Genomic DNA, 23,661 nt, shown 5'->3' on the forward strand with positions numbered 1-23,661 from the left:
TATCTTCGAATAGCAATTTTAAGCTTCTAGCATCCTTCTTGCGGCTCATATCGATCCCTGCAATGCCAAGCTGATAACGACGGCCTTGGTCTGTCTTGGATTGTGGCTCATCTTTTGACACAACCGCTAAACACTCTCTTGGCATCTTGGCTCTGTATCACCTTGGCGCTCTTTGTCGACGACCTCTGAAGTCATCATGCTTCAGTAAACGTCGCGCAGATGTAACACCTCTGAGAGTCATTTTTCCTTTACCGGGAATGTCGTGATCGCGCTAATAATTGTTCTGTAGATTCGACTATCTAGATAGCAATGATAATCGATTCAACGCATCTGTCCCCCACTAATACCAAGTGTGATGCTCGAGCCATCCATGACGCACTATTCGTTGCTTGAACCACGTATAGACTTTCGGCAGTTGTGAATATCCTGACGATCACCACAACTTGGGACAAGGCCTTGCGGGAGCTATCTATTCTTAGGCAAAACATATTTCCTCTTGGACCCGTTTTAATCCACTCAACCAACACTTCTTCGGAGTGATTTACAAATTCAATATCAGACTCCCCTTGCCAAGATCAAGTCCGACACTTTGGGCATTATCCTGTGTCCACTTCGCAAGCTATCCATGTGATTCTCATACCACCAACGTTGAAACTGTTGATTGTATACTATGAAGCTGATAAGTTTACGTCGGCACACATGCACGAGAAACTTTCGGGAGAAAAATATGCGTTCCTCGACGCGTATTAACCTTGCCGATCACCCAGCGTTACAGTCTTGTTTACCGAAACGCATATGACCCATTGGAAGAGAAGCACAAATGGTGTCGCTAAGTCGATGATTGGACTTGCGATGTTGCGGTTACGCAAGCACTTGTACCAAGCCACCTGCACGCTCTTGACGATCTGCAACACAGTAATAGCTGGATAGATCGTACGGATTATACGACTCCGTTGCTAAGATCTTAGTCCAAGTTTTAGTGCTCGCTACAACCTACAGAGTATATCTAGCAGGCTAAGTTCTCTCACTTTTTGTCGTTCGAAACCCCATGAATTTCAGCGAGCCTTTCCATACTATCTAATCTCATTCCTACACTCCCTTAATCCTGTTTAGTACAATTTTGAAGATTTGTCATTTTATTCAAGAAATCTATCGCCAATCATGGGAGAGAGGCCACAGTTGCAGACGAGGGATTCATCGAAATCCGTAGGCACTCTAGCAAACTCCATGACCAGCCCGTTTGGTTCTATAGAGGCCTCATCAAGAGGACTGCTTCTCCACACGGTCAATCACCGAACCGATGGGAGACTTGATAGTGCGCTTGAAGATGTCCCAACCGCAGTTAACTCTCGACGACCTAGCTTTGATATCGACATAGAAAAGAAAGGTGCTCATGATGGCATCGATATCTATGACCCAAATCGACCAAAATTAGGTTTTCGTCAACGCATACATCATTTCACATGGGCTTGGTTTACATGGCCGATGAGCACTGGAGGGTTATCTCTTTGTGAGTAGTCACGCTCTAATACTATTGCCAAATCGCTTCAAATGTAGATATCGATCGATATCTCGCCTTGAATATGATTTCAATTCGTCGATTCTGAAAAAAAACTGACAGTATATCTTCACAGTGATCTTTGCTCAGCCTTATCAATTTCCTGGCCTGCGACAAATAGGATTTGCTGTATACATCATCAACTTTGTCATATTCTTAACTCTCGTCATCTGCATGATCACTCGGTTCTGTTTACATCGTGATGACCTGCGCAATTCGGTCACTCATCCCCGCGAAGGACTTTTTCTCCCCACGTTCTTCCTAGCTATCGCTACAATCATTACAAGCACTGAGCGCTATGTTGTGCCGGAAAACGACAGGCCTCTGCGATGGGTTATCCTCGTTGCGTTCTGGGGCTACTTGCTCATTACCCTTTCCCTAGCCGTCGGACAGTACAGCCATCTATTCGCCAAACACAAGTACGCCTTGCCTACGATGATGCCGACTTGGATTCTGCCGATCTTCCCTATCATGCTCTCCGGAACTATTGCTTCCGTGATAGCCGAGTCGCAGCCTGATATCTCCGCTCTTCCCATAATCGTTGGAGGTTTGGGGGCTCAGGGCTTGGGCATATCGGTGTCTATTATGATGTATTCGCACATGATTGGAAGACTTATGCAAGTTGGTAAGTTCTCAACCCTTACAATTCCACCCTTCGATCACTTCACTAATTTCCATAGACCTACCAAACCGAGAACACCGTCCCGGCCTCTTCATGAACGTTGGCCCCCCAGCCTTCACGGCCCTCGCTTTCATCGGCATGGCAAATGGACTACCAGACTCCCTCGACCGTATGCAAGGCGGCACACTCGACGTCGGCGTCATCCGCACATTCGCCTTGATATCCGCCATCTTCCTATGGGGCCTCTCACTATGGTGGTTCTGCATTGCGGCTGTGGCTGTGATCAGGTCGCCCCCTAAATACTTCCATCTCGGCTGGTGGGCGATGGTCTTTCCCAACACCGGTTTCATTCTAGCCACTATCTCCATTGCCAAGGAGTTCAAGAACCCGCATGTCCTGAGGTTCACCTCGGCGATATCGATATTACTTGTCCTTATGTATTTCTTTGTGCTTGGCTCTCATATTAGGGCTGTTATCAAGCAGGATATCATGTATCCTGGGCGCGACGAGGACGTTGAAGATCATTGATCTTGGACAGACTTACGTTGAGGGGTCGGGGAGATGAGGGAGCAGGCAGTTATTTCTCGCTGTCCATCCTACATAGAGGTCCTATTTTTTTTTATATTTCTTCTTTCTCTACTTGATTTTTTTCTATTATGCATTTTATTGGATATCCTAACAGGGCTGCGCCCACCAGTTTTCTTCTATCTAGCGGGCGATCATGGGAAGCGAGCCGGTCATTAGAATAGCACCGATAAATCTGGGCTTGCATGGAATTGGATAAAGGGAGGGAATGGTAGGGTCGGTCGGTCAGATTCGGACATATACAAAAGTTTCTAGATATCATGGGTATGCTTCGTAGTTCACAGAAAAAGAAATTACAAAAAATATAAAATTTAGCTGGCCTACCTTCCATGATACTGTACTCCTGCTGTATGTCTTTGCTCGGTCCCCTTGCTCTTGCGCAGTGCGATAATATTTTGATCGCTGCAGTGGTGACAAATATGCCCGCTTCCCCAAGAGCGAAGGCGAGGCTTGAGCATACTGCGGAAAAATAGCAGCGATGATGTGATAGCTAAAAGTCCCTCAGCCTGGCTTGGTGTTATCATGGTCGCATTAGGACTATGATAAAATATTTACAAGGCGGATATCCAACACCTACATGTAACTCCGGGAACGACCATGGTTTGAACGCGTCTGGGTGCACCAGGTTAGTTCCCCTAGGCCGTTTATCCCATATTCCATCGCTCCTGCCTCCTAACGAACCACGACGTAAACTCATACTCCCCTTCTTAGCTACTAACTCTGCTGTGTTATATATGACGTAGCACTCGGGAAAACTGCCATTTTCCAAGCTGGGCAAGACCGCCTTGACCGTTTTGTATCTACAATAAAGACATAGAGACACCCATTTTCACCGGTACAAATAGTGAGGTGATTACCTTAGAGGGGTCTAGTGGCAGTAGTCCGATGAGCAAAACATCGCCATTCTCACGGATCAGCGGCGGGGCTAGGGCGTTACTCGTACACTGCATGTGCAGACCCCCTTTTCGCTTCTTTCCAGTATGGCTGCACTGGAACCTGGAAGGGATGCATCGTGGTAACTCGCGCGACCGCGTCTACGGTAAGCTTAGTTTACTTCGCGGACTGGACGATGAGCGTCAAGCTTCGTGCCTCGTTATCTAGCGCCTGTTGCAGACTGCTATCGGAATCTCGCATTGCGTCATATCACAGCGGAGCGCAACCTGAGTTTCCTCGCAAGTCGCAGTTTGTCGTACAAGACGGTAGCGACGGCATGAGATTTACCGAAACGGGTGCATCGCTTGCCAGGGCTCCCTAGCTGGGTTTCGGAATGGTCTGTCGATTAGGATAGGCATCTCTGTATCACGGGCGGATAGCGTGTCTAATAAATATTGGGCACCAACATGCGCCATATTGACCTCGTCTAGCGGATATGTCTATGTGATATGGATTTTAATAGACGAATTCTATTCTATATTGCAGAAGTGAAACTACAAAATTACCCTAGTTGATCAGCCACTAGACCATACATTTTTCTCCTATCTGACTCCTAGAAGCTAGATGTGAAGAATGGCAAATAGAAGTACCTACTACGTAGGCTATGTGGGTGCTAAAATGGAAGGTATATGAGGGTTGCATTCAACTGAACTACTTGATCTGAGTGAGGTGGGAAGACCGTCTTATATACATGAACTGTGCCTTCGTGCCCCTTGACCCGTACCGTATACATGAATTAACTCCTTTACCACTTACACCTTCAACAGTAGGTTCCCTGGTACCTATATGCTTGAACTTAGTGCAAAAAATAACATACCATCCACATTTTATCAAGCCAAGGGGTCTTGATAATCAAAATGATTATTATATTCATACTAGCTGAAGTAGATGGAGTCAAGTAAAAACTGGCCGTTTCAAACATATAGATTATTCGATTTCTTTTCACTTCTTGTCTGGGAACTCCTTCGTTCTTATCACACTCTCATATACGTAGATGATTAGATCCTCACGAAATTCAGCATATGAACCTCTCCAACGTGGGTAGGTACCAAAACGTGTTATTACCCCTTTACGGGTAGAGGGGCAAGTGGAAAGTGAGAGATGGATAAGATGGAGAGTCCTAAAGCTGGAACAGAGATAAAGTACATACCTAAGCGTATATCTTGAATGAGATATTTGGAATTACCCGTGTAAGTAGGAGATCAGAATTGCGGCAGGCGAATACTGTCGATGCTAGATGTCAAGACGAAGACATTGACGACAGTGGAGAAAGCAAATGGCTAGTGACGAAGCAGCGGCTGTCTGTTGGGTGTTCTGTGGTGGTTGCGATTGAGGTGGTCAAGAAGTGGTGTCGAGGACGCTGTGGTGGATAGGAATGAGCACGTATACTAGGAGAAATTATAAAATTCTAGGCTTGGCAATATATACAATCTAGGTTATTATGAAACTTATTTACTATGTCTCCTTGAGGTCAAGGTTGTTTGAAAGCACATAATGGGTGTGTATCCATAGTGAAAACGAAAGCTTTTACATAGCACGATCAGCATATAAGGTGTGTTGTTAATGCCCTCTTAAACTAAGTATTTAATGTAACTTTCTCTCAAACTTACTTGGGCGAGCAAACAACAGCAAAGCTTACATATGATAAAATATTTCCAGCACTTGCGGGATTGAGAATAGCGAGTCATTCTATTATCGCTGCTGGTCCTGCCCTTTAAGCTGGAACTGCATACATAAAGCCAGGCAGTCCAAGTTGGTTCCCTTATAAAGGGGCAAAACACGTTTACAATGCGAAACAAGGAGCAAAATTCATTTATGATCCGGGCGGAAAGTATGGTACGAAGAGATATTAAACTTAGAGTTATCCTCTCCTCTTCCGCATTGCACACAAAGCTAAAGGCTATATATATGCTTTACAGATTTCGATGGAACGAACAATCACTCCTTCTGGCCAATAAGGACCGGTTGGCGTTTAACCTGGGCTTTAGGATTGAACTTTGGAGGTAAGGAAAATGGACGTCCTCTACAATAGCCGCCCGTTCCGTTCCGTAACGTAAGGAAATGGATAGGGGTAATCGAATTGATTATCTGAGGGATTAAAATTTAATGTAGAAGGGTATTCTTCAAAATAGAAGGCAAACTTTAAAAGTTATCGTGCTAGTTGTGGGCAGCAAAATGACAAAATAAGATGCAATAAATGGGGCTCAACCGGGATTCGAACCCGGGGCCTCCTGCATTCCCATGTATGATGGAAGGGCGTCAATACCCGAAGCAGGAATCATACCACTAGACCATTGAGCCGTTGAAGTCTGCTTTGTCGAAATCATATATGCAATTATATTCATAAAATGTGCTACGATATCCCTATGTGTTGAGAAATCAATTTTCATTCCATTCCATTCCACGACACTATTACTATGCAATCATTCGGTTCATCTAAAAGTCCAAACACCTAGGCAACTAGGACAGGCAATCCCCGCTCAATCTTCGCGCGCCAGAATCTCTCTCCATGAGCATCGTGCACAGCCTTAACCCAGGGGAACGTGCCCAGTGCATCGCTTACTTGAGCCCAGGTCCGAAGTCCCAAGTCCCGCGCAAGCATCTCTACTTTCACAACAAGCCAAGTATCGTCGTCGCCTGCAAGCGCCGATATCCTCCCCATAAGCAATGCCCAGAAGACCACCATCTGCTGCACTCTGTCGTCTCCGCGCGCGCTCTGTGCCGCTGTTCTGAACCGATCCATAATGAGCGGAAATGCCAGCAACTTCCCACCGATGCTGAAACAGAAGGTATTGTGGAAGCCTGTCAAGGCCACGTGCACTAAAGCGTCGAGGCCCGTGCCGGCTCCGGATTCGTTATGTAGTTTCGTCTCGAGGAGTCGGTAGCCGATGTAGATATGCGTGCATTGGTAGGCTAGTGAATCTAGTTTCTGAGCGTGGGTGGCTTGATCGAGGATGCGTGAAAATCGCAGGGCTTCGAGTACTGGTTCACCGAGTTCTGCGCTTACTGATTGATACAGAACCGAATTCATGAGCTCCGCGTCTCCGCTGCCATGAGGTTGATGCCAACAGAGGGGGCTTGTTAGAACAAGATTTGGAGGTACGACTGCTGTAGAGAATTTCGGCGTTGAGCCGCATGACAGCGCGAGCTCGATATCACATCTTAACGACGATGTCAGTTCCTCAATAGGGAGCTGTGTTTGCGTTTAGGGAATGTCGAACGTACTGGAATATCTTCTCAGCTATGATGATATTTCTTTTCGCGAGCTCGCTGATGCCCCCTATTGACGCTATCATATCTACGAGCCCATTCAGATGAACCATGGCTTTCTGTGGATCGCCATACAGCCTATCATATACGTTGATGGCTGCCACAACGGCTACCGTAGTATCGGATAAAGGCTCTTTACTTGAGAGTCTGTCGTTTAAGAGGCGGTATGCTTGGGACATGTGACCTAGTGCGACTGGGGAGTGATAAGAATCCCCAGCGACAAAGGCGGCACAAGCCGAAGCCATGGCGATGGTGCAATGGAAGTCTACTCTTGGTAGTGAGCCCCGAAATGCGGATTGTAGGGTAGTTTCGTGCCTTACATGCTTTGTTATGGATTGCGAGATGAGCCCACATCTGCGCCGTGACCCCAGTAGACTGACAGAACTTGGCGGGCGAGGTGACGTCGAGGACATAGAAGAACACTTTTAAGTTGCAATTAGCTATACACTGCAGAAAGTTCTCGTTGGGCAGCCTACTGTGTCGAATGTAAGATACAGTCTCCGAAGTGACATTGACTCCTGTCATGGAGATTAGGGTATTGAACTCGTTGGCAACCTGACGAAATATCACAGGCACCGACACAGGCACGGAGCTCTCGCGTTGTAAAGATCTCAGCAAATCTAACGAACTTGCCCCGTTATCGATTTCCGGCCTTTCGGATACGATGGGTGTACTAGGTGTCGATTCAGATTGTTGCTTTCTCTTTGGCTTTTTCTTGCCGAGATTTTTCCCTTTCATGACATGACTGCGGATCAGCTTTCTTTCCCTGGTATTAGTGATATCGGACTGGTTCACAAATTGAAAGGACATCTTGGCCCTGCCACGATCTTAATGGCTACACTTCAAGGTACGGCTCTGCGATAAGATTCAGGAGCTTTGCAGAGCTAACGAGCTGCGAAATGAGTTTTGATGTCTTTCGTGGAATTAATTGAATTTTTGGATGAAGTTGTTTCTTGTCTCTGACAAGGATGAGCCTTTTAGCACGGCCATCCATGATAATGGCTCTTGAAACGCTGAGTAAGCGGATGAAGACGACCCAGCTCGTTCAGCAGAGCCCGTTGAACTGTCACTCGGATTGCTTGAATACATGAGGCGATTGAGAGCATATCATTATAGATGTAAACTCAACAATTGTTCAGTGAGTTGATCCCATACATCGTAAGAGATGTTTATACTGTCATGCACACCCAGCTTTATCATTCTGGATTTCAGAAATAGATGGATTATGAAGACAATCGAGGTTGAAATAATCCCGGTTCACTATACTACAATTTTATGATCTCGCACTCAATCTACAATACTCATGCAGCTATCTACGTACCTAACCTCAGGTAGATAAGAATTGGGTCCTTGGACGCTGTCTTGATCCTCGATGCAGGTGACGGCGAAGGTACCTACCCTCGTACAGCTCAGCTGAGGAGCTGGAGGGGTATTCAGAGGGGCTAGAGTGTGAGACCAGACCCACTACTACCACCCACTGTACGTAGCCTAGGTATACAGTCTCCCACAGTGGTTCTTGGCAGACCCCGAGACTTAGACTCCTACAACTTCACCCACAATACAGACCAATTGAGCCCATACCATCACATAGAGGGTGGGTCAATGTGGCCAGCCAGAGGGATCAGTCCATCAGGTGTAGGTACCTGTACTTTCAAGCTTGTGCACAATGATGCCAGATTCACCACGAGACTTACTTACTTAAGTTATAGTGTTATCAGTCCTCCACCAGCCCAAGGGGATATCAGCTCCACCTCCAGCTCCTCATGTGGTACTTACTTCGTACGTTATTAGGTACATCCATGTACGAGGCAGGTATGTACCTCAGGCACATGATGTACCTATCTGTAGCTAGTGAGGTGCCTTTCAATGCCCTAGTCCTAAAAGATGAAATATGTCATCACAGGATGAAAGAATAGTTTTGTTTCAATATTGTTGTGCACGTGTGTGTATATATCACTTGCAGCTTTTTTTTATTTTTCCCCCTCTACTGTCTGAAGAGATAAGTATGATATAGGTACATAGGTATTCAATACTTGGCAAATTTGGCCTAGGTACCTTAGCTGCCCTTAGTCTTCTCTCAGCCAGATGTCCAACAGCTGTCGAATTTAACGGCTGTCACATTTGCGCATGTGAAAAAGACCATATTGCTGGCCAATTTACCGATAAGCCACCTGGCAACATCGCTCCCACTGACTCTCTATCTACACTGCTCGACGGTGTGCCACATACATCATTTCGCCAGGTACATACATACCTCTTACTTAGATTTCTGTGTCCAGCAGACTTGGGTAACTACCTACCCGGAAGCCCTTACCCATCCAACCCATCGAGTCCATCTATCCCGAGGCCAGGGCAGCAGCCAGGCCGCCTATGTCACAGTCACCTCACAATCATAGTTTGGCCAAGTTTTGAATCGAGCCCTCCTCTTCACAGCTCACGCCGTCTTTCATCTTCGAAGGCGCCCAGGTCAAGAAGCTTGGAGCAGGGAGCTTTGAAGACAACTAACTTACTGATCATACACCCTGTTATCTAGCCCTTCATCTATCTATCTCTTTCTGTCCGTCTATCAATCTATCAATCTACCTACCTACCTAGCTAGCTAGCTACTTATTTTACCTGAACCTGCCTTATCTCCCTCCGCAGCCTCGGGATACTTGACAGACATCCCACCTCAACCGCGCAACTACCTACCCACCCACCTTAACCCGGAGCACAACACGCCGACCTGCCATCACGCCATCGTCATTGCGACAACTTCCCAAGCTCACCACAACCTTACGTTCACGCGTATGCCTCAATCGCAACGACAACCCCATCCTCGGCGCCCTTCCCAACTCTAATCCTACTTTGCCATCGCCCTCGCAGCCTCCCCCAGTACCACCGAGAGTCCTGCCACGACATACGCTCTCGTTCCCCAAAACCCCCCAAACGGGAAAGCCATCTATCGCCCTGGCAAGCCGCCTCGTTAGCTCGGCGCGGCAACAGCCACCAAAACCGCGCCCATGTGGTGGTTCTTCCGTGTCGTCTCGAGTTCCATCTTTCTCTTGACTATAATACTCTCCATACCCATATCCTTCGATGTAGGCGGACGCGACACCGGTCTAGCCTACAGCCTCGCGCTGTTCAGCTTCTACTTCGTCTATAGCGCTGTGAAGCTTGCGACGCCCGAGACTTCACGTGTGAGGTGGACCTTGATCAAGGTCATAGGAACCTCGCAGTGGGTTGTGGTACCCGCCCTTCTGATATGGTCCTTACACAACTTCGCCGTCGATGCAAGTAGCACCGACTGGGTATCGCGCACTATCCTTGGTGGTCTGGGTCATCATAAACACACCACATGGACCGAATGGATTTTTGGAAATGGTGGCCTTGTCGAGTCTGTCACTCTAGGCGGATGGGATAAGACACTAAGTTATTCCAGCCCTATCTTCCAGATGGCTGAGGGGTTCTGCACGCTTCTCGTTATCCAGGCCGCCGGTCAAATTTCCCGATGGCTCGTGAACAGAGGGCGAAGCGATACATGGGTCGTACGTTGGCCATTCTAATGTTGACTCCCCCTTCAAAGATGTCTTTGCTAACTAGTCTTTATAGCTTTTACTCCTTATATTCTCCGCCTCCATCATCGCGAGCGCCGTATATTTCCTGTGGAGAGTGGCTCTCTTCCCCACCATCAGCAACATCGATGCGACTCTGATAGGCGTGACAGTCACATCCGCCGTTTTCCTTTGCGCCATCGGCATCGGTACCGGTCGCGGAAATCCTGTCGAGTCTTCATTCTTGTTCGCCTACGTTGTTCTCTGCGTTTATCAGATATTCACGGACTACAACCAATCACCTGAGGCTGAAGCAGCTGCACTTGAACAAGCTGCTAATCAACCTGAATTCCCTCCTTTACCACCTATTATCATGGCAAGCTACTCGACCTTTCTCCACTTACTCGGGTCTCTACCCTCCGCCGTCTATTCATCGTTAAGTTTTCTGCATGCTGCTTTCCAGACAATAGCGCCTTCAGTGATGATTTCCTTAATCTACCGAATAATAGTATTCTACTGCGCTACCCGCATCATCCCTGCAGTCCGAGAATCTGGTGCCAGAGCACTCATGGAAGAGCCATCTCTCGATGATTCAGATGAGGCGAACCGATTGCTCGGTGTTCTGTCCTGGTTTTCACCTTCCATTCTCATTGCCGTATATACTAGCCTGCTACTACAACACTTTTCTGCCAGCGATAATGAAGGCTGGACTCTTCGGGATGGTGATGCCGGAGGTAACACCTGGCGATGGATTAACATCGCCGCAACCATGGGTCTTTACGCCATTGAACTGTACCTAGGAAATGAAGGTTCTGACGGCGGCATGGTCAGCCATTGGAAGACGGATTGAGGAAAACAGGGGCTCGGTATATAGGGCTCTAATAATGAGCTTGCCTGCTTGGAGGTCAGTCTACAAGTTTGAAGGGCGATTTAGGGCACTAAGTCGAAGATTCCGTCCCTCACAGGCATTCATGGGACCGAATTTACTGGTCGAGAAAAGAAGTATTTGGGAGGTTTGGGCTCACAGCACCTGGCGTTAAGGAGTAGGGGCAATTATACCATCGATCCGACCGGTTTTATTTTGTTATTACGATTAGTACCAATTCGATTCAGTGGGAGCCATTACTGGCTCAGGCACCCTTGCCATCAGTGTAGGAAAAGGGAAGGCAATGGCAACCACCAAAGTATCAGATATGCCATGGACGTCCGGTCTCGTTGGATGAGAAGTAAGGGCTAGTTCAAGCTGACAGCAGTTGTACGTAGTAAATATGACGGAAGCAGAATCGAATTTAAACTACAATATGTATGAATCGATGTGATTTGTTTGCAGCTTCAGTTGGCGTGATATACTAGAAGCTTGACACTCTACTCGTACTTATGGTGTCAGTACTAGCAGGGCACTCTCGTATCTAGTCCCAGCTTGTCAGTTATTTCAGCGGTGGCCTTTTCCAATGGATACCGCGGCTGATGGAAAGCAATTTGTATCACTCATGAATGTACTGCGCTCGCTTATAAGGCTATTATTCGAGTGGTAAGAGGACAGCATGATTAATGCTCATCCATCGAGTTTCGTAAACATACGTACCGAGCGGATTTAATGATAGTTATCTCAAATACTTTGACCAAGTAACCGAGTAGAGATGACAATCACGAATCGGATGAATGGAATTGGTCGACCGAGCTTCAACCTCGGCGATGAAATAACTGGCACACACGCACACACACGCTAACTGAATGTAAGAGAGAGGTAGGTTCATGGGTAGGCAGGCAGGTACAAATATCCAAGGGTCCTTTTCCCCATCCCTTCCCCAGAATTTCCCCAAATCCGCTTTTTCCAACCCCCAGGTTCCTGGGTGCGGGGGTGTTTCAATACGAACCGCCTACGACGGTACACTACCTACTGTGCGATCGGCGAAAAAGCAATCACTCGACGAGGAATATATTAAATTCCCCGAAGAGGGCATGACACCAATTCTTCTTATCTTCAACTTTTCACCTCACTTTATATCTCGCGCCGCTCTATCTTCTTTGGTGGTTTTTTTTCTTTTGCTTGAGCGGCGACGACAGCGTCTTCGTTACCTACTTACTTACCAGAGTAGACGACTTAGAGAGAAAAGAGAGACACCATATCGAGTTAGATGAGTTGGGCTACATTCTACGTACCTCCTTATACTACATAGAGGTGCCTACAAAGGTAAATGAGATCACCACCATCAACCAAAGCAAAAAGAGTCGAATCTGGCGATATCTAGCTAGCTAGCTAGCTAGCTCACCAGTTATTTCGCCGCTTTATATCATCACTTATACTCACGGCGCAGAGTCGCTCTCCTTTCTTTTCATCATCATCATCATCATCATCAATTCTTCCCAACTCATTATTTCCCAGCGACTATAACATACATACACACATACTTGGACATGTCCGAGTATCTGCAAGACGTAGTGCACTCGCACTCGCTCAGGGACCCCGAGTCGTTCTGGGCAGCACAGGCCTCTCAGTTGCATTGGCATAAGCCACCCACGTCAACTCTGAGACAGACCCTTAAGAAATTGGAGAGCAGCGGCGTCGAACATCCGCATTGGAGCTGGTTTGACGGCGGTGAGATCTCGACATGTTTCAATTGCGTCGATAGACATGTGCTGTCTGGGAATGGCGATAAGCCGGCGGTGTATTGGGATAGCCCCGTCACGGGTGCGAAGCAGACGTTTACTTATGCGCAGCTCCTTGACGAGGTCGAGGTTACTGCCGGTGCTTTAAGGAATGAGGGTGTCAAGAAGGGGGATGTGGTCTTGGTTTACAGTGAGTTGTGTCCCTTCTTCATTGTCTGTCTTATCAATTCCTTCTCAGGCCCATCCAATTTACAAAATTCTACCTGATATAAGATGCAATCAACTCAAGCAATTGATGATGTCAAACTAACACCAGATTCTAAGTGCCCATGATCCCCGCAGCTTTGATCGGCATACTTGCCATCAATCGTCTAGGCGCAATTCACGCAGTGGTGTTTGGTGGTTTCGCACCCGCATCTCTAGCTCAGCGCATCGATGCGTCGCGTCCTGTAGCTATCCTCACAGCCTCGTGCGGGATAGAGGGTAACAAACCACCGATGAGCTACAAGCCCTTTATCCAAGAAGCCATTCAGCTATCAAGTCACAAGCCTCACCGCGTCATCATCTGGCAGCGGAATGAGCTGAGATGGGACGACTTGGATAAGACGAGCGGAGAACGGAATTGGTTCAAGTTGGTTCGTAGCTGCAGGGCGCGGAATGTCAGAGCACCGTGCGTGCCTGTGGGAGCGAATGAGGAGGTATATATCATTTATACCAGGTAAGATGAGTCGCGTGTGCTGAGCAACTCGCTTTCCTTTCCCGGAATGTCCTGCAGGCTGAGTTACTAAATGATTTCATTCCTCTCAGCGGCACAACAGGCTCACCGAAAGGCGTGGTGCGCAGCGCTGGCGGCCACGCCGTCGGCCTGCATCTTTCCGTAAGCTTCTTGTTCGGGATCAACAGGCCGGGCGACGTCATGTTTACAGCCAGGTAAGAACCAAGGAAGCATATTCATCGTTCCAAACAAATTGGTTTTCTGAAACTGAACCAAAAATATAGCGATATCGGGTGGGTAGTTGGACATTCCTATATCATTTACGGTCCATTACTCAGGGGGGCTGCAACAGTCCTATACGAAGGCAAGCCCGTCGGCACACCAGATAGCTCCGCTTTCTGGCGGATTGTGCAGGAGTACAACGTCTCAGCTCTATTCACGGCCCCTAGTAAGCAGATTCCTGTCAAGATTGAAACACCTAAGCTAGGACTTGATATCCGCATATGCAGCGGAGAAACTAACAGTCTGTCACAGCTGCACTCAGGGCAATCAAGAGGGATGATTCGGAAAACAAACAACTCACGCGGATAGGAGAGCAAGGCGGATTGCGTAGTTTGAGGGCGATATTTTTAGCAGGAGAAAGATCCGAACCTTCGATCATTATGATGTATCAGAAACTTGTCGACAGGTACGGTGCCCCCGGGGCTTTGGTCATCGATAATTGGTGGTCCTCCGAGTCGGGGTCGCCTATCTCAGGCATCAGTCTCGCACCACACACAGGACGTGATAAAAAAAACCATGGTGGCAGAGGCTCTAGGCTATCATATGTCAAACCCGGTAGTGCCGGTAAGGCTATGCCGGGGTTTGACGTTAGGTGTGTAGACGACCAAGGCGTTGAAGTCAAGCCTGGCAAGATGGGAAACATCGTCTTGGGCATACCTCTGGCGCCAACTGGGTTTATGACGTTGTGGAATGATGAGGAGAGGTTTTACAGGAGCTATTTGAAACGATTTGATGGGAAATGGATCGACACAGGGGGTAAGAGTCCCTATACATTAATAAGTCCCATATTGAGTTGCAGCGGTTCTAACCGTCAACACATAGATGCCGGTATAATTGACGCTGAGGGTTACATCAGCATCATGAGTCGAAGCGATGATTTGATCAATACTGCAGGTCATCGACTTTCGACTGGTAGGTCATATCCTTCCCTGCCAAATCGAGTAGCATGGCGAGACATCTAATTGAGGATTTTGCAGGATCCATCGAACAAGCCATCACGAGTCATCCATCGATAGCCGAGGCTAGCGTCGTTGGGATACCAGATTCACTTAAAGGGCAGCTGCCATTCGCCTTTATCACCCTCTCGATCCCAGATCATCCTTTGTCAGCTATCCCTGACGCCCAACTCTTCAGAGAGATTCAACGGCATGTACGCAGGCAGATTGGCGGCATAGCAACGCTGGGGGGAGTTATTCAAGGCAAGGGCATGATACCTAAAACACGCTCGGGGAAAACGCTGCGCAGAGTCTTGAGAGAGCTCGTAGAGAACGCTGTACATGGTGATTACGAGAAAGACGTGCAGTATCCAGCCACAATCGAGGACCCAGCCGTCATCAGCGTGGCGAGAAGAAAAGTGGCCGAGTACTTCCAAGAACGAGGTGACACACACAAAGCCATCGAAGCCAGAGCGAAGCTGTAAGCTTGCGGCTCTCGCTTACTCTCCTTTTCTGTTTTTCTGGTTTATGATTGGCTTCCCGTAATTGTCGATTTTTCAGTGGTTCGGTTGATGTTGAGCGAGCGGGCCATTTTGTTTCATGATTTCTTTAGTCTCCCAATTTGTACCCTGTTCGAGAGCCCGCGGCTTCCCACAAGCCATTCAACCCGAGGTGCATGTACTTGAACCGGAAGCCAAGCCACCCTTCCCTCGACGTCATTGTGACTTCTCCGGAGTTTTGTAAATCGTTCGATTTCATCGGTAAAGTGGCAGGTTAATTGATGATAAAAGTGTCATGCCCGACGTATGTTCGGCGCGGTAAGCTGAATTATCAACACATAATATTCAGGGCGTACTTCGTGTGACACCGGCATCAGATATAGACGCTTTGTGTTCCCTCAATGGTAAGGTCAGATGTCAAGTCGGTAGGCAAGGCCTAGATATTACATATGTCGTTGCACAAGAAAAGCGGCAAGCGCTACCACAACTACATGTCTAACTTTTTGTGCAACAATGTCGGGAAAGGTATAGCTTGCCGATCTTAGATGAGGTTGCAGGGAGATTTGACGTAGTCGTGTTATTATTCGATATTACCCGACGCTAAAAGTTCCTACGACACGCAGCTTACTCCGCTCGTTGCCTTCAACGTCAACGGATTCGGACGAAATCCATAAACCCGCCCGATACTGTCAGGAAATGGCGGGGGCATCTAGCCTACAAGGCATACACGTGTCATCCTACAGATCTAGGACGACGTATCTCGCGCGCAACCGGCCGATATCTCGGTCAAGGCTCCAAAGAACTTGCTATCGGTACTAGTCGGGCTGTTATGTGTTCTTACCCTCTTGCAGGATCTCCTTACGCCCCCGTTGTTGGACCCGTACATTGCATATTTGAAACATGTCTTTGAGACGCATGGTCCTTTGACAACTTAAGGGAACTAGGCCCCTAACTGTAAGCCGCATCGGCCGTATCTCAACGCCTCAACGCGCAAGATATGGGGTAAGGAACAGTGGCTTGTTTCCCATACAACTTGAACATTCCGTCTATAGGCACGGAGTATTCCGCGCTAAAGGTTAGGCGCAGATCCGGCGTTGCATAGCCAGCCCTATGGGTCTGTCGTCTCCTGCTCTCTTCCCTTCACTGAACGTAGCTTCTTGTCTTAACCCCCCTTAACTTACCTATTTCCCCCCTGGTAGTAGGCATGGTAGCCCAGCAACACAAAGACGCCAACAATTTATTGCTGTTTAACCGAATTCTGAGGGCCATGGCAGTGTCAAAGGTCGAATCTATAATTCGTACTGGTAGCCTTGTTGTTAAAACAAACACCGATATCAGTGCCATTTAAAGCCATTCCTTAGCCCTAGAGGTAGGATAGCACGTGCCGGAAGCCGGTACATGTAGACAACTACAGGGAACGGACCGGACCCAAGCGTTTGGTAAAGCGGAGCTATATCGCTTAAGTGGCGACCTGCGGTACAATCATGGATAGGGGTTATGACATTGCCACGACTGTTTCACAAACGCTGAGACTTGTAATTATTTCGAGGTCCCGGAGCTTGCGAACAAGTAGCTGTGTACCTACTCAAGTAAGGGCTTGTTTACGAGTCTGAGTCGATCACCCATGGCCAGTCACTGGTCGAGTCCGTGGTCCTAGTGACAAAGTATAGGATCAGAGGCTTCATTCTCCGAGTAAGACCTGCCTGCGGCTTAGGGTCCTCATGATGAAGCTCATCTCATCCCCGACGGCGCAGTCATTGTTTATGACCGCATGCATACGTATTCATACGTGCAACTTCAGTAAGGCTGCGACAATCTCGAGTATAAAACAGCGTAGAGATTCGGCCATGAGGTGATTTTTGTCAAGGATTCATTGAGTCAATAATCATTTCAATTGTCCTTTCATCGTCCGGAAACAAACAGAAGTCTCATTCTTCGCCAATATGTCTGCTGTGCGCTCAACCAAGCTATGGGTTAGAACGGGTATGTTGTGTTATTCCCCATGCTTCAATTTTTCAGTTCATGGATAATTGACAGCCAAAGGTGATGCTCGAGAGATCGGTGTCGAATGCAAATGGGTCATGTCTGAAAAATTTACCGACGAAGCTGGGGGAATCACGCCCGTGCAAACCATCGACGTCGCTTTCTTGGCAAGAGATGATATCCCTCGTCCTTTTGGGGCCCATATATCAAAGCCATGTGTATATATAATCCAAACGGAGCAAGGCGGGACCCAGCAGCTCACAGCTGAGGTTCTTGGACGAGAAAGCGCTTTCAAGTTTCTCAACGAATGTCTCCAGCCCGTAGTAGGGACTTCACATCCAGGAACCGCTGTGGCCAGATTCGTTGTTCCGTTGCAAAGCGGCACAATCATCAGGTCTGATATTGTGCCGTTCCGTCTCGGGGACACATTCTGGGTAGATAAAGCGGAGTCGTTCGCGTCTCCGCTGCAAGTCTACCCAGGCTCGCCCCTTTCACTCGAAACCATCTCGCTCACGGACATATTTCGTGCTTCGGCTGGGGCTGCCCTGTTGAACGCAGCCGCGTTGCACTCCTATTTGAAACCTGGCACAGGGCCCTCTATCCAAATACCCTCTGAAATAGAGGTAGATTTTAAAAACAAGCTTTCTATGCTTTGGATCTCGGTGGAACCCATACCTCGCAAGCGCCTCATCCTCGTAGGCAGCAGCAACCAGGACCCCGAGGGAGGCGGCTGGACACAGTTTGCACGTCGTGCTGCTGTGGCACTTGGTATTGATCTCGTTTTCATTGACCGAGCGGACGGGTGGCTTGCACGAGGTAATTACACATCGTGGTACGAAGCTCTTCTTCCGGCTCCGGCATCTTGGTGGGCAGCGCCATCTGCCGATGTACTTGTGAGGATCGTCGAGGACTACAAGGCCCAGAATGAGGATGCAAAAATAGACGGTATTGCCACATCCGTCGAAGCGCTGCAGCTGCCTGTGAGTATTGCTGCCTCACGACTCGGACTTCCGCATGAGAAACCCTCTGCATTCGAGAGGGCTACGAACAAGTACAAGCTGGGCTTGTTTCAAAATAGACCCGCTTTCCTCGTGTCAAGTGCGGAGGATGTGCTAGCCCTCGTCAGATGTCCGCAGAATCAGCTCGCATTTCCGCTCATCGTCAAGCCATCTTTCGGGCTCAACTCCGAAGGTGTCACGCGAGTAGACAATACATCTGAGCTTGAGGAAGCCATAGAAGTGGCAAGAGCAACTGGTCGAAGTAAGGATGATGTAGGGGATAGAGTCCTGGTTGAAAGGTACTGCGAGGGTCCGGAGGTGGACGTAAACATGGTACTTGTCGATAGTGAAGTCATTTTTAGCGAGATCTGTGACGACTTCCCCAAAGGTGCTGATTTGGACGACGATGAAGGAAACACAACTATTGGAAGAGCAACAAGTCCTGTCCGCCGAAGAAATTTTCAGGAGACTAATATGGTCTTTCCCTCAGCGCTGCCCAATGACGAACTCGCAGCCCTGCGAAACGCCGTCAAAGATACAATTCAGGGACTCGGGTTCAGGAACGGCGTCATGCATGTCGAGGCACGCATTGCTCACTCTAAGTGCAGCTACCAGTCTGCTGGTGGTATTGTAGACTTGAGACCTCGAAAGAGAAATGGCCTAGCCATCCGCGAGATTGTGGAAGTGGAACAAGATGTTGATGTACCAACCCCTTGGATCATTGAGATAAACCCACGCCCCCCTGGATTATTCGCTTCTCAGACACCTGGATCAGTGTATGGGATCGATTATTGGGGAGTCACGCTTCTTCTGGGTACAGGGGATAAGGCGCGAGCGTCTGTTCTCTCGCGTCCATTCGCAACTGGTGCGCAAAATCATACTGTTCTTGTCATGATCCGGGCAGAGTTCGATTCGGCTCGGGAGGGTATATTTGACTCTGATGATGTCTGTGTCGATTTCCTAAAGCGTCATCCGGAATTGAGACAACATATTGGGCGCAATGGATGCTTGTTGAAAAGAGGCCAGAGAATCCCACACCCAAGTGGCGGAAGAAACACTTTTGTGGCATACATGAACGTCTTTTCCAGAAAATCAAGACAAGAAGCATTGGAAATTGCGAAGATGGTTAGAGATGGGATTAGATACGAAATCCGATGAAAATCCGAGGTTCGATTGAGGCCTGCTAGCCACAAGACCGCAAAATGTAATATAGGTACCTGAGATGAGGATTTTCATAGCTTGGTATAGTAATCATGCGTTTGGCGGGGATGGGACGGGGATATGTTTTAGAGGAAGGTGGTAAATTGTATCTAGTAGTTTGGTTATGTGGATGCGCCTTCATGTTAGTTGCTCCGAAGAACAAAAGTGTAGCAGTGTTCCTGGCTTCCAATCTTGAGCTACGGCAAACGTGAGAGATCATAATTCATATACGAACTCGGGGTTCTCACGATCCGTGAGGTCCATAAACTCTTGATCTTCAACCTTGGTGTAACCAGGTGCTGCTCTAACAGCCGCATTAATAGCATTTAGTCTTCTACACCAAATGTAGATAAAAACCATGGTCAACACTGCCAGAATATACGATACCAAGATAACTGTGATTGCAGTGTAGTATGTAGGTGCGTCACCTGGTCGAAAGACCTGAGGGCCAATGAGCTGTGAATTATTAGTACTCAATCTTTCGCCGCAAGGGTTGGTAAACATAGACAAGTCACGATGACAAGCAAAAAGACGGTGCCAGAGAGACTGGGTAAGAAGTCACATTACTTACATTGCCAACACAGTACGAAATAAGGTACATAGCCGCCGCTGTAGTCTTTTTGGTCCATCCGGCGATGTTAGACGAGATAAGACTCAGTATACAGACAAAGCCAGTTGATCCAGATGAGTACAAGTAGTATCCCGCGAGTCGTCCACCCTTGAGTTCGGTCGGCAGGAAGCGGATCAGAAATAATCCTAAGATAGCGAGTACGGGGCCGATAAGGTTAACCAACTATTCTGCTATCAGTGCTATAATTCAATCTCAACGTGCGAACGCTGATACTCACTAGCCGATTGTTGAGTTTACGCCCAAGATGTCCAAATGTAATCAGAGTTATGACCTGAACTGCCCCTCCGGGCACGCCTAACAGCAGTGATTGCTTCGGGGTGAATCCAAAGGCGACAATTAGTTGCGAAAAATAGTTCGTGATACCGCCTAGCAAACTCTCCGTCAGCTGCCTTCTCGACAGAGAACTGAAGATGCTTACCATTTGGAATATTCGCAAAGAAGGAAAACAGCACGAATGACCATACCAATGGGTCAGTGAAGGCCTCCTTGCATTGGTACCATTTGAAATGCTTGTTTCCCACTCCTTGCTGATTCACACGTATGCGCTCCACGGCCAAAAGGCGCTCATGTTCTGTCAGGAACCGTGCATTGAGTTGACTGTCGGGCATCCAATATAGAAACCCAACACCCATCAGAACCGTAAACAATCCGAAAACGATGAATATTAACTGCCAGCCGTGAATTGAAAGGGAGTCGTCTGCTGTTGCGATCCCATATGCGACAACGCCGCCCACTATTTGACCCCATCCATTAAAGCTGAACCACCAAGGTACACGAGTGCCTTGTTCAGGTGTCGTATACCATTGGGAGGTGAATAAAACAAAGCCTGGGCTGACTGCGGCTTCGGCAGCGCCGAGGAAAAACCGTACAGCGAGAGCACCCGCGAAGTTCTAAGTGAGATGGTTACTATTGTCCTTCATCATAAGACTAGTCATGTTTTACCTTTACAGAGGCCAAGATAGTGAGGAGTGAGCCCCAGAGGATGACATTGAATGCGGAGTACTTGGCTAGAGGGAGTCGTTGAAGGAGCCAGTTTGTGGGCCATTCCCATACAAGATATCCGAAGTAAAAGATCGATGCAACCCAGTTATATTCAGATACTATAAATCATGTCTGGTTAGGACACCTTCGATGGGTTATAGTAGAGACATACCCCCTATGTTGAGATCGGTTTTGAATCCCACTATCGATGCATAGGATAAGGTGGTCTTATCCAGGTAGTTTAGCCCGTACACAATGCACAAGAAAGGCATCAGATGAAGATCAATCTTCCTAAGCAGCCTCTTCTGTTCTTCTGGAGTCAGTACAATCGATTCTCCTGCACTATTAAAAGGATAAGTCAGTTGATGCATATAAGGCCCATAACTGAAGCTAAAGAGCATGTAGGGCCTGAGGTTGAAGCCTCGGAAGACATACTGCGCGGCCACGAGCTTCAAGGCCTCGTCTGGATCGGCATTGACAACATGCTTGGGCATTCGTTCAACTTGAGGAGCATCAGTCTCACGGCCAATTTCCGCCGCCTTCTCGGCAGAAACTTGTCCAGATGACATCGTATGTTGATCTGTTGACATGTTCACGATGCGTTTTCTATTAGAACTGGTCGTTTCGCGAATAAACTCGGGAATGCTGATGATGGAATGTGGACGATAAACACCAGGGAGGACCATGTGTCTTATGTAGGCACTCTACGTACATATCAGGGACGGTTACCGGACTAAACTCCCTGTATATTATTGGCAACCTTCTCCGCATTGTCGGGTGCATGCGCACGCAATGCAACACACCGTCGAAGCTGAAGTGGAAATGAGTCGATTGAGTGGTACGGTATCATATTCCCCCCTTGCCGGTTGCACTAAGTACGTATGTCGACATGATAACGCAAACAATTGGAGACAACGTCAGGGGCATCGATTGGTTGCCTCTGGTGATATCTACGGGTCACTGGTTCAAGATGTCAAGAAGCACAGCCAGCAGAGGCGTCCAAGAAGCTGCTGTACCAGATTAGCAATCACATTTGAATACGTTACCTGAGGATGTAGACAGTGCCTAGATGGATAGACCGCTTGTCGATTGCATCCCATCACATAGTTATCCGAGACCTGCGGTGAATACAGGCCGCAGCTGACGGGCTCTTGAGCATTGTGCCGAACACATCCATCTAACAATGATGATTGATCTGCTTGAGCTTGGATTCTAAGCTTCCCCTTGTCAGGGCCCCGCAGATCGACTGTGGGTGGGGGTGAGATAAGATAACAGGGAAGATACTGGTACCTTAGGTACCTACCTACCTAGGTAGATCACATCGTCGGCTATGTCTAACAGCTGCAGCCAGGTGATTCCGATATAGTACCGATAAGAAGTGCTAACAATCGATAAGAGGAAGATTATAGTTCCCGCTGGACCAATCAAATTACAGACCTGCTCGCCAACCCGATAAGTCCACTAGCCATCGAAATTGGTGCGCACCAAAATTATATTCCTAGGAGACAGGGTCCACTCATTGTATCGTGGGGTGTATTTGCCAGTTCCTTCATCAACCACCATATTGTGCACTACCGCTCACCAATCGCTCACCTCGCCCTTACGACCAATCCATCACCCTCTCAGTCCGCCAAATCAACTGTGCGACAATGGATAAGCAACCCGTCAAGCTCGTCAAGGTCACTCGTGTCCTGGGCCGAACCGGTACGAAGAAGCAGCCTTTCTCAACCGCCTGAAAGGTTTTGCAGACAGAAGGCTAACAGCAGTCGACAGGCTCTCGCGGTGGTGTTACCCAGGTTCGCGTCGAGTTCCTCGAGGACCAGACCCGTTCCATCATCCGAAACGTCAAGGGACCCGGTATGTGGCTGAATTTCACACGACCCACGCTCTCGGGCGCTCTGCCATCGGACGGATACTAACATCTACCTACAGTTCGTGAGGACGACATCCTGTGCTTGCTCGAGTCCGAGAGAGAAGCGAGACGTCTGCGATAAGCGGGATTGGGGATCAGCGATCGGTGGAAATTTTGCAATGGATTTCGGCGTACTTTACGGACTTCCTCGACCAGCCATGATCTGTGCTGTCTGAGTCGGATGCAGCATGATTGAATGCTTGGAGATTAGCTGATAGGCCGATACCACACCTCTAGAGGACACGACAAAATGACACAGATCATGGGAACTGGCCATCAGATGGGCGTTGATTCATGACTCCTTGATCGGTTCATACATGGTTGGCGCAAATTAACAATTGATTCTGAACAAAGTCTTGGGACTGTCCAGCATTTCCATCCATGTCCTGACTGCGTGCTGGACCATCCTTGTG

The 23,661-nt window shown here is 48.1% G+C and overlaps 7 protein-coding genes and 1 non-coding gene across 8 annotated transcripts; 5 read left to right on the plus strand and 3 right to left on the minus strand.

The window, feature by feature from the left end:
• Positions 1 to 491: 491 nt before the first annotated feature.
• F5B22DRAFT_510144 (voltage-dependent anion channel-domain-containing protein) lies at positions 492 to 2,754 on the plus strand. The gene is made up of 3 exons (XM_047972524.1): positions 492 to 1,510; positions 1,635 to 2,183; positions 2,239 to 2,754. Exons 1-3 carry the CDS (start codon positions 1,162 to 1,164, stop codon positions 2,706 to 2,708), a joined length of 1,368 nt encoding a protein of 455 aa, XP_047833939.1. The 5' UTR covers positions 492 to 1,161; the 3' UTR covers positions 2,709 to 2,754.
• A 3,144-nt stretch (positions 2,755 to 5,898) lies between these two features.
• On the minus strand, positions 5,899 to 5,999 carry F5B22DRAFT_t51. The gene has a single exon. It is a non-coding gene; the product is annotated as a tRNA-Pro (tRNA).
• A 15-nt stretch (positions 6,000 to 6,014) lies between these two features.
• On the minus strand, positions 6,015 to 8,295 carry F5B22DRAFT_594702 (uncharacterized protein). The gene is made up of 4 exons (XM_047974066.1): positions 7,445 to 8,295; positions 7,289 to 7,390; positions 6,924 to 7,233; positions 6,015 to 6,859 (listed from the first exon to the last, which is right to left on the minus strand). The coding sequence occupies exons 1-4, from the start codon at positions 7,776 to 7,778 to the stop codon at positions 6,151 to 6,153; spliced, it is 1,455 nt and encodes a 484-aa protein (XP_047833940.1). The 5' UTR covers positions 7,779 to 8,295; the 3' UTR covers positions 6,015 to 6,150.
• Positions 8,296 to 9,970: 1,675 nt separating this feature from the next.
• Positions 9,971 to 11,351, plus strand: F5B22DRAFT_643505 (ICE2-domain-containing protein; the record flags this gene model as incomplete). The annotated part of the gene is made up of 2 exons (XM_047978282.1): positions 9,971 to 10,495; positions 10,560 to 11,351. 2 exons carry the CDS (start codon positions 9,971 to 9,973, stop codon positions 11,349 to 11,351), a joined length of 1,317 nt encoding a protein of 438 aa, XP_047833941.1.
• A 1,568-nt stretch (positions 11,352 to 12,919) lies between these two features.
• Positions 12,920 to 15,528, plus strand: F5B22DRAFT_634304 (AMP-binding enzyme; the record flags this gene model as incomplete). The annotated part of the gene is made up of 7 exons (XM_047976962.1): positions 12,920 to 13,301; positions 13,436 to 13,829; positions 13,919 to 14,041; positions 14,111 to 14,274; positions 14,361 to 14,864; positions 14,931 to 15,020; positions 15,086 to 15,528. 7 exons carry the CDS (start codon positions 12,920 to 12,922, stop codon positions 15,526 to 15,528), a joined length of 2,100 nt encoding a protein of 699 aa, XP_047833942.1.
• Positions 15,529 to 17,486: 1,958 nt separating this feature from the next.
• On the plus strand, positions 17,487 to 19,682 carry F5B22DRAFT_643507 (uncharacterized protein; the record flags this gene model as incomplete). Its single annotated transcript, XM_047978283.1, has 2 exons — positions 17,487 to 17,526; positions 17,587 to 19,682. 2 exons carry the CDS (start codon positions 17,487 to 17,489, stop codon positions 19,680 to 19,682), a joined length of 2,136 nt encoding a protein of 711 aa, XP_047833943.1.
• Positions 19,683 to 19,940: 258 nt separating this feature from the next.
• F5B22DRAFT_643508 (major facilitator superfamily domain-containing protein) lies at positions 19,941 to 21,926 on the minus strand (the record flags this gene model as incomplete). Its single annotated transcript, XM_047978284.1, has 7 exons — positions 19,941 to 20,180; positions 20,296 to 20,517; positions 20,573 to 20,721; positions 20,774 to 21,245; positions 21,298 to 21,455; positions 21,509 to 21,678; positions 21,772 to 21,926. 7 exons carry the CDS (start codon positions 21,924 to 21,926, stop codon positions 19,941 to 19,943), a joined length of 1,566 nt encoding a protein of 521 aa, XP_047833944.1.
• A 591-nt stretch (positions 21,927 to 22,517) lies between these two features.
• F5B22DRAFT_510256 (ribosomal protein S28e) lies at positions 22,518 to 23,509 on the plus strand. Its single transcript, XM_047972525.1, has 4 exons — positions 22,518 to 22,647; positions 22,733 to 23,040; positions 23,110 to 23,193; positions 23,269 to 23,509. Exons 2-4 carry the CDS (start codon positions 22,986 to 22,988, stop codon positions 23,328 to 23,330), a joined length of 201 nt encoding a protein of 66 aa, XP_047833945.1. The 5' UTR covers positions 22,518 to 22,647; positions 22,733 to 22,985; the 3' UTR covers positions 23,331 to 23,509.
• The last annotated feature ends 152 nt before the right edge of the window (positions 23,510 to 23,661 follow it).

This window comes from Xylaria bambusicola (genome assembly GCF_022495145.1).
Source record: "Xylaria bambusicola strain CBS 139988 unplaced genomic scaffold F5B22scaffold_7, whole genome shotgun sequence".
Classification (NCBI taxonomy): Eukaryota; Fungi; Ascomycota; class Sordariomycetes; order Xylariales; family Xylariaceae; genus Xylaria; species Xylaria bambusicola.

Bases quoted from the DNA above. Each gene is read 5' to 3' on its own strand.
- F5B22DRAFT_510144 (XM_047972524.1), top strand. From the start codon at position 1,162: ATGGGAGAGAGGCCACAGTTGCAGACGAGGGATTCATCGAAATCCGTA. The intron at 1,511-1,634 runs GTGAGTAGTCAC...ATATCTTCACAG, and splicing joins CACTGGAGGGTTATCTCTTT to TGATCTTTGCTCAGCCTTAT. The intron at 2,184-2,238 runs GTAAGTTCTCAA...TAATTTCCATAG, and splicing joins TGGAAGACTTATGCAAGTTG to ACCTACCAAACCGAGAACAC.
- F5B22DRAFT_594702 (XM_047974066.1), bottom strand. From the start codon at position 7,778: ATGTCCTTTCAATTTGTGAACCAGTCCGATATCACTAATACCAGGGAA. The intron at 7,391-7,444 runs GTAGGCTGCCCA...GCAACTTAAAAG, and splicing joins TGTATCTTACATTCGACACA to TGTTCTTCTATGTCCTCGAC. The intron at 6,860-6,923 runs GTACGTTCGACA...ATCGTCGTTAAG, and splicing joins ATAGCTGAGAAGATATTCCA to ATGTGATATCGAGCTCGCGC.
- F5B22DRAFT_510256 (XM_047972525.1), top strand. From the start codon at position 22,986: ATGGATAAGCAACCCGTCAAGCTCGTCAAGGTCACTCGTGTCCTGGGC. The intron at 23,041-23,109 runs GTACGAAGAAGC...AGCAGTCGACAG, and splicing joins TCGTGTCCTGGGCCGAACCG to GCTCTCGCGGTGGTGTTACC. The intron at 23,194-23,268 runs GTATGTGGCTGA...ATCTACCTACAG, and splicing joins CCGAAACGTCAAGGGACCCG to TTCGTGAGGACGACATCCTG.